This window comes from Sinocyclocheilus grahami, unplaced genomic scaffold (genome assembly GCF_001515645.1).
Source record: "Sinocyclocheilus grahami isolate Dianchi unplaced genomic scaffold, SAMN03320097.WGS_v1.1 scaffold1941.1, whole genome shotgun sequence".
Classification (NCBI taxonomy): Eukaryota; Metazoa; Chordata; class Actinopteri; order Cypriniformes; family Cyprinidae; genus Sinocyclocheilus; species Sinocyclocheilus grahami.
Genome location: NW_015507120.1, coordinates 27,544 through 41,700, shown reverse-complemented (window position 1 = coordinate 41,700; position 14,157 = coordinate 27,544). Strand labels below are relative to the sequence as shown.

Below are 14,157 nucleotides of genomic sequence, written 5' to 3'. Positions count from 1 at the left end.
GAAGGGAGTGTCCCAATACAATACAAGTCACAGGTGTTTGGTGATGAGTTTTTGGCTCAAGGTCTGCATTTAAAGTCACACCAGAGGTGTTCAGCTGGGATTAGGACTTGGCTTTGTGCAGACCAGTCAAGTTCTTCCACACTGACTGAATCAATCTTTTTTTTAACCTTGCCTTATACACAGAGGCATTGCCGTGTTAGAATAGAAAAGGGTCCTGTTCAAACTATTTGTATAAAATTAGAAGCACACAATTCCCTAGAATAGCATTATATGTTTTTTTTTTTTTACTAAAAATTTGAAATGACTAAAGTAGTCAAACCTGTTCATTAGAAGAGAAGGTTCATCAGAAACCTGTTCACAAATACTTTTGGCAATATAGTGTACAAGCCAGCCTAGCTATTAAAAATCTTTTTCTGCAATTTAATAATATTGACCTATTACTTTTGCTATTGCTTTTGACCATTAGGTATCAGTAACATAATTAATTCAGAACCTGTTTTATGGACATTGACTTTCTGTACCACACTATTCTGCTGATATGGAATGTGTTTGACTACTTAATCAGTTATATTAATAGAAATGCTTCACTGGGGCAGACAAAAAAATCCTAAAATAATAAATAGGATACCCCATAACACCAGCATTTCCTGCAGTATCCAACATTTCTCAACCATGATCTTACTCAGCTAAATGTGACTATTAGCTTAAGAGCTGTATTCCTTGTTTGCTCGCTACCTATGCCATACAGCATAAAAATTTTAAAATTTTCTACATTATGAACCTTAACCCAAAAACCTTTAGCTTCATACACTGTAGATAATTGTGACCCTAAACCCAGCTCCCAAAAACCTTTAGCTTCATACACTGTAGATAATTGTGACCCTGCCTGTGGAAACCCAGCTAAAGTATTTTTGTAAACAGTGGATGAGTAATTCACTCATTGATTTGCTTTATAAAAGCCTCCTTTGAGATCGTTTTGACAGACATGTTTATTGTGTATTATTTTCAATGTGTTTATTGCTAAGCTTAGTGTGGCAAAATAGAAGCGACACTTAGGAAGCCTAAGAGTCACGAGCGAGGTAAACTGTTAAACTGTCAAATTAGAGATGTCTTCGAGTTCGAGGGGGGACGGGATGAAACCATGCAGTGAATGGGGGGGCTGGAAATGTGGAAATGCAGAAATAAGCCGTAATTTTGTTTAATTTGTAAGTCTTTGGTAGATACATTTATAATTACATGTAATTACATTACTACTACTACTACTGTTACTACTAATAAAACAGATCTCTGAGGGCCCTTAGAATCGTCCTAATCCCCCCCAGAATTTCAGGGTTTAGGGGGGTAGCTCCGTCGAGTTTGTCTCGACAAAGTTGGACCAACAAGATGTAAAAGCTGCTGAATTTGCTCCCGTGGCAGGCGACATTTTTGTAGAATTGTATCTTTTGACATGGTAGCTATTCTGACACTATTATGAAATAGGGCACATACCCTATCTGGCTCCGCAGACGAAGCCGTCTTTGATTTAGGACAACTATTCGCTGCCATAGTACCATACCAAACTCCCCATCACATTCATTCCCTTTGAATAGACTCCTAATTATGTGCTGCCTAATGGTTTGCCAGCCGATGTGCCTTTGTATATTATAAGGGAAAAACTAACAACCATCAGTATAATGACAGTTTTATTCTTTGCATAAAAACACTTCAATTTATTGAACACTAATTGAACACTGGGTGTATTACAACTTTAGAATTGTAATATTTATTTGGTTCTGCACTTTTTCTTGCCACAAAATTACAATCGTATCGACTGAAATGTGAAGAAGCTTTTTGCACAGTGGTGGCCACTAGCGGAGTGAACTGTGAACAGCGATAAGGTATAGCTAAGAGTGGTCCAGACTAACCTTACTAACGAATGACTTACAGAAGGTATACTTAACTAAGAACGTTTCGGGAAACACGTATTAACGTAAAGGTACAACTTAAGGTATAACTTACGAACGACGTAGTGTTAAGAAGGTTTCGGGAAACGCAGCCCAGATCTCAACACACTCAAAGACCGTCTCCATCGACTGGAGCAGATTCTTTGACAGCCAGAGAGGAGCACACGCCTAATGACTGAGTCAGTCTACACACTTAACGACTGGCGCGTCATGACTGGACACATTTCTATAGGCTAATTTTCTTAACTTTTATTAGACTGCAGATCGGAAAAAAATATTATTGATAATATTTAAAATGAGAGAAATCACTGACATAATTTAGGCTACTTTCTTCAACTGCAGAAAAAAACGAAACCATTTAATTTGCAGTGTTAACTTATGAATTAAATGAAAAACAATAAATTAATCACAACAAGAATAGTTTTTTTTTTCTTGTAGGCTAATCAAGAAAAAAATTTGACAATTTTCAAAATGAATGCTGAATGATGTTTGACAGTGAACGCATCTCCACTACATAGCCGCATACAATCGTTGGTGTCAGTCGCGAATTAAGCATGTTTTAGGCTATAATGCATGGCGTGTGTGTTTCACTAGCTCCGTTCCCATGGACACCTTTTGTTTGATCTAATTCTGGATATTTCTAGCCTAAGACATGTGATTAATCAGCCGATTAATCCGTATCTAAAGCCGTGTCTACATACGGTAAGTGGCGCGAGGCGACAAATCTTCTACAGTAACTGATGCCTCCTTCTATCCCGAATCTTTGAAACATGCGTTGTATGCGTTGAAAGTGAAACCTAAAGAACAACTCGCATAAGAAAGCAATTGCACGCTTTCGGGAGATTCAGCAAATGCACGCGATCACAGATTGCACGCTTCCCAGCTGAAACAACACCCCACTTGAAATTTAAATAAGATTTTGGCCATATTGCCCATCTAAATCATTCATCCCACACTATCAACAGGCGCATCATGTAGGCTTACACTTTGTGTACTTCGTTTGGGCACCACAGGGTGTCACCGTGGCCTCAAAGCTTACCCTTCGCCTACTCTGGCTCTATTGCTATTCCTGAGGTAAACCACACCCTTCTCATTACCCTACGGACAAAGAAATGTAGAAATAAATAAATGCGAAAATAAATAAATGTAAAAATAAATAAATGTAGAAATAAATAATTGTGGAAATAAAGAAATAAATACGTAAATAAACACATACATGTGAAAATAAATAAAAGTGGAAATAAATAATGTATAAATAAATCAAATAAAAAATAAATAAATGTGGGGGGGGGGGAATACATAAATAAGGAAATAAAATTACAAATAATTATTTATTTTTGCTTTTTTACTTTTCTTTGTATATTTATTTATATTTGCTTTTTTACATTTATTTATTTATTTCTAATTATGGCAGGATTGGCATTCCATATACAATAAGGTTTCAGTTGTTAACATTAATTAACTGTATTAGTTAACATGAACAATATTTATATAGCATTTATGAATCTTAGTTAATATTATGTTAAAAATGTACTAATATATTATTAATTGAAATTTATAGTTAATGTACATTAGTTAATGCAACATGAACTAACATGAACATTTGTATTAACTAACATTAATAAATATTAATAAATACTGTAAAAAAATATTATGATCTATAAGCATTTTTTAAATGATTTTAATGATCTATAAGAATTTGTGAAAAAAATTCATAAATCTATATTACCAGTAAAGTACATGTTAACTTATTCTATGTATTTGTTTGTTAATCAGAAAGGGGATTAGGTAACGATTAGATTAAAGATTTCTTATCCTATGACTCCATCAGATGGACAAGTTTAGTATTACAGCCTGAAATAGCAGCTGAAATGTCTAATAGTTTTAAATGTTCTTTTAGTCATAGATTATTGTAAATTCATGAAACTAAGTATGTTTCCTCAGAATGACTTGTTCTCGGTATGTAAAAAGTTTTGTAGTGTTTTTTTTTTCTTTTTTATAATGCACTTTAAAGATATAATAAAATAACTGTTTAATTTGGAATGTTAATTTGATAAATCACAATAGCAACACCATTCAAGATATCCAAAATCCATTTGCAGTTTAGCATCTTCAGTATCTTGGAATCATGCTGACAAAGTTTGTTGTGAGTTTAGCATTAAGTCACAGCCTAATTTTTCCAAAAATCCACATTCAAACCACAATAGCCAACTTTCTGTTGGTCGTAGCTAATGACTGTAAATTAGAAAGTTGTCCAGCTTGATGAGAACAATATATGTTCTAAGTTTGGTGACTGTAGCTAAAACTAAACCCCTCACTTTTGTCAAAAGGTGGTGCTATAGAGCGCCTCCTCCACGCCCATTTATGAGCTTTTGCCAGTGTCTAACTCTCATTAATACTGACACACTCCCTGCTGCCAGTTGGTGGCGATATAACTTTGACTCCTAATAGTCACATTTATGTGATCAGCCTCATATACCGAACAAACGGCTGAAAATTTATCAAAATCAGACGATGTATGCAAAAGTTATTAGACACTTCCTGTTTCTAATTTCTCGCTATAAATGTGTCGCCTCGCCAAGGCCAAAACATTTGAGATATCAGAAATCACTTTGCAATTTTGCATCCCCAATGTCTTGACATCATGTTGACCGAGTTTATTGACCCTAGGAGGAGTATGGCAAATTCTACAGCATGCACTTTTTACAAAACCCTGAATAGCTGACTTCCTGTTGGGTGGGGCCTATGACAACTATGACAGTGTGAAAGTTGTTCAGCTCGGTGAGATCTATATGTGTACCGAGATTCATAAGTATACATGCAGGCAGTGGTGTAGTGGTGCCTGGAGAAGTGGGTATACTCTTAATTTATGCCCCCATTTTTTTAAATGGCCTATCAATGGCCTGTGTTATAAACAGTGACATGTAAGAGTCGAGACTAGTCTTGCATATTTAGTTCACCAATAGTATTTCCACATTTTCACTTTCTGTAACTTCTGCTACTTGACTTACTGGAGTAAGGATCATTATGAAATTAATATTAGCCACAAAAGGTGCAGATTTTGCAATAAATAATTAAAATGTAAAAAATTATATAGACTGCAACAATTAACATTTTGTCAGAACCTCTAGTAGACAAGCTATTTTGTTAAGTTATCTGTAGAAGAATCATGATCTCTATCTGATACCAAAAAAAAAATTGTGATCAATTGATCCAGAATTGTGCAGCTCTACTCCTATGTTTACAGTCTACCTGACTGTACCCATTCAAAATCTAAAAAACACCTTCAGGCTTTAGCAATGTCCATTATAAAACACTCGTGCTTTTAAGCCAAACACACACTGAAAAGAATAATTCTAGACCTGACTCTAAGCAATCTCTGATGAAACCGGTCGGGTTTTCTCTGTAGCTGTTTTGAACTTAGGCTACTGTTTGAAGGCATTCGTTTACTGGATCCTTGGACTGAAAAGTTTACAGGAGTTTACCGGTTTAAAAAATCTGATTGCAAAAACATGCTTCTTTTTCTTTTTAAGGTATTGTTTTCATTATAATGTTACGTCCGAGGACGTATTCGAGGTGTTTTATAATTGTGTACATGTGTTGGATGTGGTTTTGTTTGCTTTCCTTCTATCTTTCTCCCTCTCTCTCCCTCGTCACGAGACAGGTGTTCCAACCAGCTGTGTTCAATCTGGTGATGCTCGCTGTGATTGGTTGATGCCGGGAAGGAGCAGAAGTATAAGAAGTGGTGGATCTGTGACGAAAGCGAGAGAGAGACTTCTTTCCGCCAGGGCTACTCTTCTTCCTGATTGCCCAGATTCATTTGTTGCTTGTGGTTGATTTAGTTCTGAGTAAGTGCACTCAGGACTTTGTTGTGCTCTTGAGCAGAAAGAGAACTGAAGTTGTTTAAAACCATTTTGATTATTTTTGTTTAACGTTAACTATGTTTGTTAGTGTTCTTATGTTTTTTTTTGGATTTAAGGGAATGTAGGGGGAGGGTGCCATTTTCGTTTGTAATTCTTGTTTTCACCTGGTTATAAAATATCCAGGTTATAAATATCCTTGGGTTAGTTAGTTTGGTTTTGTTTGTTGTTTTGGCCTAGCGATGGCTGCAGCTCTTGCTGCGTATGAAGCAGTCCCTCTCGTCAGAAAAATCTTGACATTGTGGTTTGCCATCGCACACTAGTTTTGAGTCTATGCATTTTCTCCCATGGGCACACTGAAACTCCCCTGCTTTACAATTGAAATCGCAGTCAGCTTCATCCGATCCATCTTTACAGTCCATCTCTCCATCACAGACATGACTGTACAGCACACACTCACGCCCATCCTTACAGGGTTTAGAGCCCAAACGACACTTCAGTGGTGCTGAGGAGGAGCTTTTAGTCGCTGCAGTGGGACATCCCATCTCATCTGACCCGTCAATGCAAAGAGAGCGGCCGTCACACACCAGATTCCTCTCCACACACTTCTTCCTGTCCTTACACAGGAAGTCACCTAAATTTGGACATCTGTCAAAGCAAAATGTTTCATCATATCCATCAGGACAGTCTCTCTTGCCATCACAGAGACTGGTGTGAGGGATGCACAGCGACCCGTCACGACACAACACAGCAGGACTCTCACACTTCACCGCCTTTGTGGGGTACCCGCAGTCGGATTCATCAGTGCCGTCCACACAGTCTCTCTCTCCGTCACACAGGAAGTTTTCTGGGATGCAGCGGGTTTTGTCGTCACCGCGATGGCTGCAGCTCTTGCTGCGTATGAAGCAGTCCCTCTCGTCAGAAAAATCTTGACATTGTGGTTTGCCATCGCACACTAGTTTTGAGTCTATGCATTTTCTCCCATGGGCACACTGAAACTCCCCTGCTTTACAATTGAAATCGCAGTCAGCTTCATCCGATCCATCTTTACAGTCCATCTCTCCATCACACACATGACTGTACAGCACACACTCAAGTCCATCCTTACAAAGTTTAGAGCCCACACGACACTTTAATAGCGCTGTGGTTGAGGTTTTAGGTGCTGTAGTGGGACATCCCACCTCATCCGAACGGTCAAGGCAGTGAGAGCGGCCGTCACACACCAGATTCCTCTCAATACACTTCGTCCTGTCTTTACACATGAAATCACTGCGATATGGGCAGTTGCGAAGACACGGTCTCTCATCAGAGCCATCAGGACAGTCTTTTCTCCCGTCGCACAAATATCGCTGCAAGATGCACAGCGACGTCCCTTGACAAGCCACATAAGGGCTTTTACAAGGTGATGGTGGAGTGGGCATGGCACAGTCTGCCTCATCTGAGCCATCCCAGCAGTCCCTCATACCGTTACAGATGAACACCTCTGGGATACAGCGGCTGTTCCCATCGCAGCGGATGCTGCAGCTCTTGGTGGATTTCCAGCAGGCTGCTTCATCCGAGTGATCCGGACACTGAGGTGTCCCATCACACAGCCGCCGGAAGTCAATACACTTCTTCCCCTAAATACACTGAAACATCCCTGGATTGCATTGAAGTTCACAATGTTCTTCATCAGATCCGTCCTTACAGTCCATCTCGCCATCACACAAATGACTGTACAGCACACACTCACGCCCATCCTTACAGGGTTTAGAGCCTACACGACACTTAAAGGGTGCTGTGGTTAAGGTTTCAGTTGCTATGATAGGACATCCCACCTCATCAGAACCATCAAGACAGTGAGAGTGGCCGTCACAAACCAGAGCTCCATTAATACACTTCCTCCTGTCCTTACAGAGGAAGTCACCTGGAGCAGCACATGAATCTATACAAGAAGCTTCATCAGAACCAACCGGACAGTCTATCTTCCCATCGCACAGCTGAATCTGGGAAATGCACAATGATGTTCCTGGACACATCATGGATGGACTTCTACAGACTGGAGGCGGAGGCTGCAAACCTGACTTGCCATTGTTCAGTGTCAGAAGTGGGATGAAGTGTATTGACTTGCGGCGGGTGTGTGATGGGACACCTCAGTGTCCGGATCACTCGGATGAAGCAGCCTGCTGGAAATCCACCAAGAGCTGCAGCATCCGCTGCGATGGGAACAGCCGCTGTATCCCAGAGGTGTTCGTCTGTAACGGTATGAGGGACTGCTGGGATGGCTCAGACAATCCTGTACTGATTCAAATTAGTAGTCAATAATTAAATATTATTTTATCACTCTTCGCGCCTCCCCTGACATGCACTCACACCCCAGACCGACTTCACGTGATTTGTCAAAATGAGAGGCAGGCGTGGGCGCAATTATCAATCGAATTTAAAGGGAAGTCGGCGCATCCTGTCTTTACTGGGTATGTTTAGGGCATATTGGCATTTATTTATATGTGATCATCACAGACATGACTGTACAGCACACACTCACGCCCATCCTTACAGGGTTTAGAGCCCAAACGACACTTCAGTGGTGCTGAGGAGGAGCTTTTAGTCGCTGCAGTGGGACATCCCATCTCATCTGACCCGTCAATGCAAAGAGAGCGGCCGTCACACACCAGATTAGAGCCTGCGTATACCCTCCACTACACCACTGCGTGCAGGTATGTATGAGATATGCAACAAGATTTCTGACTGTGTTCCAGGGGGTGCCTTAGAGCCCCTGTGCCACGCCCGGGTTCCAGCCTCTGCTGCGTTCTAATGACTGCAGATTCCAACGTGTGTGCCAATTTTCAAGAGATTTTGAGCACGTTATGGCTCCCAAAAAGCCCTGGATAGTCGGAAAAAAAATACAAAATCCTTAGAAAAACAATAGGGCCCTGTGCCCCTAGTGGCTTAGCACCTAATAATCCTTAGAAAAACAATAGGGCCCTGGGCTGTTTGCGTATTACAACTTTTATTGATAATAAAAGTATAGCCACAGTGTACCGACATCATGTTTTGTTGCTTTGCAAGTTCTTAATCTACAGCCATGTTAACTTCCCCTTTAACTGTGTCCCATGCTATTATATGTGCAGCAGCAGTACATCTTACATGCTTACAGCAGCATGTCTGTTAATGTATTCTAAGTAGCAAATCTCGGTACTTGCTTTCATGGCAGATCTATTCCTTCAAGACCAAATACATTAACATCGCCATGTATATTACCACATTATTCTTTCAGAGAATCGTTATGACAGAAATATATATAGTTGGTCTCAGAACATTAAAATCAATAGCCAGACAACCTACTTATTTTACATTTCTTTAATTATTCATAGATTTCTCATTTGACATTTGCATCCAACTCCAACCAATTATATTTCTTAAAAGGCATTAAGAGTATATATATAGTTAAGGATAGTAAAACCTATCAACTTTACAGTGAATAGTAAAAAATAACAGATAAAGTTAAAATGTTTTGGACAAAAAAAAAACATTCAGAAAAAAACTAAAATATAGACAAAGAAATGTATTCTAACAAATGAGTACATCATCCCTGAGAACATTGCAAACCTTCTGTCAGATACTATTTTCTGCCCTGAGAGAACAGGATGCTATACACGGATAACACACCTAAAGGTCAATAATTTTTTTATGTAATGAAATTGTAAAATCATCACTTTTACAATGTGAACTGACTCATTCTTTGAGAAATAGCTGGCTCAGAGATCTGCCTCAGACTGGAATCGGCAGGTTGTCCCTGAAACAGGTAGCTCGTTGGGGAACCGGGTAGCTGCATAGATCCTGACATATTCGAGCCATCTGATCACTGGCCATGTCATCTGAGATTTCCAGAGTCCCACTGCTGTACTGGGATCGCCGGGCGGTCACTGCATCTACCAACTGCTGACAGTTCAATGCTGTGATCTGTTTGGACAACAACTTTTTAAAGCATTAATTAATCTAGGTTAATGTTCTTTTATAAATCTACTATTGTTTATTCATGTTCATTCATAATATATTAAATGTTAATTTATACAATTAACAATCTATTAGGATACGTAGAAAGTATTGTTCACTGTTCATGATACCTAATTCATTTAAATCTTGTTAACAAACTGAACCTTACTGTAAAGTGTTTGTTCCCACAAATATAACATTTAAACATAAAATAAAGATTGTAATATTATGAATGCAGAATACACCAAATGAGACCAGTAATGTTTGTGGATATAATATATTTTACATTAATTACCTGCACAATGATTAATTTGCTCTTGACAGTGCTGAAATCATGAAACTCTTCCCCAAAACAGAGTGTGACGGTGGGCTCTGGAGGCTGATAATGACCCTCCTGATATAACTGCAGCGCTGCAGGAAAAAAAAGAACTTATTTCCATTTGTGATATAAATCTTATCCATTGAAAATGAATACATAATTAATGAATCAGGTCAATTGCATTTCAATAATAGTTCAATAAATAAACTGAACTCATACATGAAAAATAACTTAGTAATAAGTTTAGTATAATGAAAATTGTATTAATGACCTTTAAGTACCTTATATACTGACACTTGATTTTATTCAGTAAATTGCAATTGTGATCTGTATTATAGTAGTCTTGTACAGAAACAGACATTCACAAAAAAGTCTGGAGTTATATGTCTGGGAAGATGTTTGTTTACCTTGCAGGAACCTGGCAGTGTCAAAGATCTTTACCACGGCATCTCGCTCTAGTTTGCAGGGGTTGGGGTTGTACTGAGGGTCCTGGCCACTCCAGAACACTCTGCTCTGGCACAGACGCTTAATAAAAATGCCCTCTCTGTTAGCACGTAGCAGTACGCCACGCTCCAAATGACTGAAAAGTTTACGGGTGACGTGACGCTGGCGCTCGTTCTCAATGAGATCAGCAGATGGGAAGTGGATGTTCTGGAGGCTGTCTGGTCCATACAAGAAGCCGTTAGCCAGAGGAGGCTGGCAGGGGGAGATACGGCAGCCCTCTGGATGAGTGGTAACTGTGCTGCCCACCAGCCGACCTCCATAGTAGAAACAAATCATCATCTGAGAGAACGCTGGTGACAGGGAGAAATGTGTGGTTAACTGTCCCATTAATGCAGAAGATATATATATATATATATATATATATATATATATATGTGTGTGTGTGTGTGTGTGTGTGTGTACAATGATATTATCAGGTTTTCCATAGAAAAAAAAACCAATTATTAATTAATTAATCACATGCAAAAGTAATTCTGCCATGGGCTCTTTGGGTACAGAGACTATGAAAGGTGATTAAAAACTGAAAACAAAAAGTCCTGAACAAAACAGAAATGACATACCAGCATTGAATGTACCTGCAGGATCTTGATGAACAACAGCAGCTGTGAATATACATAAAACACATAAACATTAACACAAAATGTAATTCACAATATATTAGTACCTACCACTACAAGCAAGAATGAAAGAATGAACGAAAGAAAGAGAAAGAAAGAAAGAAAAAAAAAGAGAAAGGGACCAACACAATACACTAAGTCAGCAACTCTGACGGAAGTTAGTCAATCTCATGCTGGCCGTGTAGCACATACATTTGCATTTTTATATTTTCCATGTATTATTTTGAAAACACAGTTCTTATCCACTCATGTTTAAGAAATCAATTAAGTACTCATGTTAAAATTACTTTTATCTTCTTAAACATTCTTAAAATATTAAAAGTCATAAACAGTTGTACCATTGTGAGATCCCTGCTGCCACCATTCCTGCACTGAAGGCATGTTACTGCTTCCATCAAGGGGAGAATGACTACGCTTCAGGATGCCTATGTATTCATCATTTGAGGACTGCACACACAGATTATGTAGGAATAAGCCATCAGTCAAATATTGCCACAATCCACACTAAATCTTCATTCCCCTCAATCCCTTCAACATTCTGAGGGAAAACTGAGCAGTTACCAGGTGGATAAATGGCAATACCTCTTTAAGAAGTTCATCCAGGTTTGGTGAGCAGCCCATTTCAGTATCAGTGCTGCAGCCAGAAAGAGCAGCGACTGTGCCTTTACCCACTACAAAATAAAATAAAATGGCACTAATTAACTAAATTTGTAAAGACATTACATAATATGACACGATTTACATAACGTTACATAATATTCACTCTGTAGAGTCACTGAACTTCTATTAATGCATGTCTGCGTAAGAATTGGTCTCTGTGCTATTTCTAATGTTTCTTGGAAAAGAAAAACAAAGCACACACGTACACTTCTGTTCCTCCTCTGGCACAATCCGGTACACTTTGTAAGGCTCAGAGATGTCAAGCTGGGATCGGTCAGTAACTTCCTCAAAATCTGGGCTCTTGTTGAGTGCACAGCGCAATCTGGTCTTCCATGTTGCTGGTTCAGCTTTATCCCCCTCTTTAAACTTCCCTTTAAATATCGCCCACGCCTGTGAAAACACATGCTTAGTCAGACACCACCACAACATCTGAATTACTAAAAAAAAAAAAAAAAAAAAAAAAAGACTTATAAAGTAACTGCAGGGCTGAATACAGTGCACATTTCATTATATTTTAGAACAGACAAGCAGGCAAAAACATCATTAATGTAACAACATATAATTTAGTTCAAATGAATTTAGTAATAAATTATAATGAATTATAAATAAATTATAGCTAAATGATTACAAATTACTGGATAATTACTGTAAAAATAGGCTACCATGAGAGTGAAAGTCTTATCAAGCTGTGACAAAATCTCAACAGAGGTAACTGTCCATTAGTTCATGTTAACATAATTTAAAATAAAGCATTGCACATTTAAGTTAGATGTAATGTTCGTGTCAAACTTTTGCATATCATATGCTATTGTCTAAATAAATTATCTAAATAAACAGAATCTTATCATCTACATATTACAAAAGTATATACTTTTATCAAACAGCAACAACAACAAAAAATAATAATATTATTATTTATTAGTAGTAGTAGTAGTAGTAGCCACATATATATAATAAATTAACTGCTTACTTTGAAGATGGACGCATCCACCTCCTGGTTGTAGTCTTGTTTTCCCGCATGTTTCCAGGGGATTCTGAACATGGTGCGGATCTCATCCTCCCATAGCAGTCCATTATAGGTGTTACTGTTGATCTGTTCTATAAGCCACTGTTTCAGTCTGCGCCCACCCGGATTCATCTTTTACACTCTTACTTAACTCTAAATTCGTTGCAGCGAGCGGATGAGGAATAATTCACATTCACAACCATCCACGCCGCTTTATTTATAAAAGACACCCGCTGAAGTGAAGAACGGAGAATGTCATGAGAGCGGATTGGCCAGTGCAACGCCCAGGCGTCCAATCACTATGCTTTAGGACTGGCAATGTATGAATATGTAAATGAGATTATATGAAGCGGAGGCATTTACAAGAAATCTCTATCCAGCTCTGGAGGTGTGTGAAGAGATCTGAGGGGAAAGAGGGGAAAGGGACTTTACAAGCTCATCCTGTTGATATCTGAACACAATTAATTAAACTCTCCTGATTGTCCCACAGATGGGGTCATGAGATAAATTAATAAATAAATAAACAAACTCTGGTTTAATTTGATTATAGCATTGGTGGTTAATCTGGAAAAAAAAATCAATCAGTAGCAATGGTATAATAATCTGACTAGAAGTAAAAATTAAAGTCTATGCAAGATTATATATATATATATATATGGAACAAGAGCTGACACTGCAGTGGCAACAAGGGAATAATACAACATTTATATCTATGTGTTTCTTAATGAAGAAGTTACTTTGTTGTTGTTTTAGCTAAGCCAGATCCATCACTTTATATAAGGCATCCCACATTAACATAGTTAAAGGCAAACATAACACATAAACTGCGCGTTGCGGTCGTGGTGAGAACATGGAAAGGACTTGTCGGGATATTTCTCCCTATCAGTAATTTCCTTTTGTTTATATAAGAAGTGTATAGTGTGTATCTGTCTGCAGTTGTTGGACAGATGATTTATATCATGTCCTTCTAAAAAAAAACAAAGCAGATAACCACATTATACTGTACTCCGGCTTGAAGTAAAATAATAATAATAATAATAAAAAGAGACATCCATTCCATGTATGCCAACATCGAGGGGATGCATGAGAATGTTTATGAGAAGATGCCCCCTGTTGAAGAGATGCTGGCCTGCTATCTTTCTATGGGGGATACATCTTCTCTTAAGGCTCCCTCCTTGCCATCCAAACCCCTTCAGGATGCATCTTGTTTGTGAGTACTATCCATTTTCTTTTTGCTAGTTCTTGTGTATTCGATGCTAGCCTTTCTCTGCAG

General features: G+C 38.5%; 1 protein-coding gene and 1 pseudogene across 3 annotated transcripts; both read right to left on the bottom strand.

Moving 5' to 3' along the window:
* Positions 1-6,039: 6,039 nt before the first annotated feature.
* LOC107573430 (low-density lipoprotein receptor-related protein 1B-like) lies at positions 6,040-8,412 on the bottom strand (annotated as a pseudogene).
* An 824-nt stretch (positions 8,413-9,236) lies between these two features.
* Positions 9,237-13,090, bottom strand: LOC107573432 (interferon regulatory factor 8-like). 3 transcript variants are annotated; one of them, XM_016259867.1, is made up of 8 exons: positions 12,849-13,090; positions 12,085-12,268; positions 11,801-11,889; positions 11,557-11,665; positions 11,162-11,203; positions 10,505-10,891; positions 10,074-10,189; positions 9,237-9,760 (listed from the first exon to the last, which is right to left on the bottom strand). In XM_016259867.1, the coding sequence occupies exons 1-8, from the start codon at positions 13,014-13,016 to the stop codon at positions 9,554-9,556; spliced, it is 1,302 nt and encodes a 433-aa protein (XP_016115353.1). In that variant the 5' UTR covers positions 13,017-13,090; the 3' UTR covers positions 9,237-9,553. The 3 variants fall into 3 exon arrangements, with proteins under 3 accessions (XP_016115353.1, XP_016115355.1, XP_016115354.1); XM_016259868.1 differs by having other exon boundaries at positions 9,241-9,745; XM_016259869.1 differs by lacking the exons at positions 11,557-11,665; positions 11,801-11,889 and having other exon boundaries at positions 9,238-9,760.
* Positions 13,091-14,157: the final 1,067 nt, after the last annotated feature.

What these genes read in the sequence shown, in the direction of transcription:
- LOC107573432 (XM_016259867.1), bottom strand. Translation starts at nt 13,016, where the DNA reads ATGAATCCGGGTGGGCGCAGACTGAAACAGTGGCTTATAGAACAGATC. An exon ending in TGGATGCGTCCATCTTCAAA is followed by an intron (nt 12,269 to 12,848) that starts GTAAGCAGTTAA and finishes GTGTTTTCACAG; the next exon opens with GCGTGGGCGATATTTAAAGG. An exon ending in GCAAATTAATCATTGTGCAG is followed by an intron (nt 9,761 to 10,073) that starts GTAATTAATGTA and finishes TGCTTTAAAAAG; the next exon opens with TTGTTGTCCAAACAGATCAC.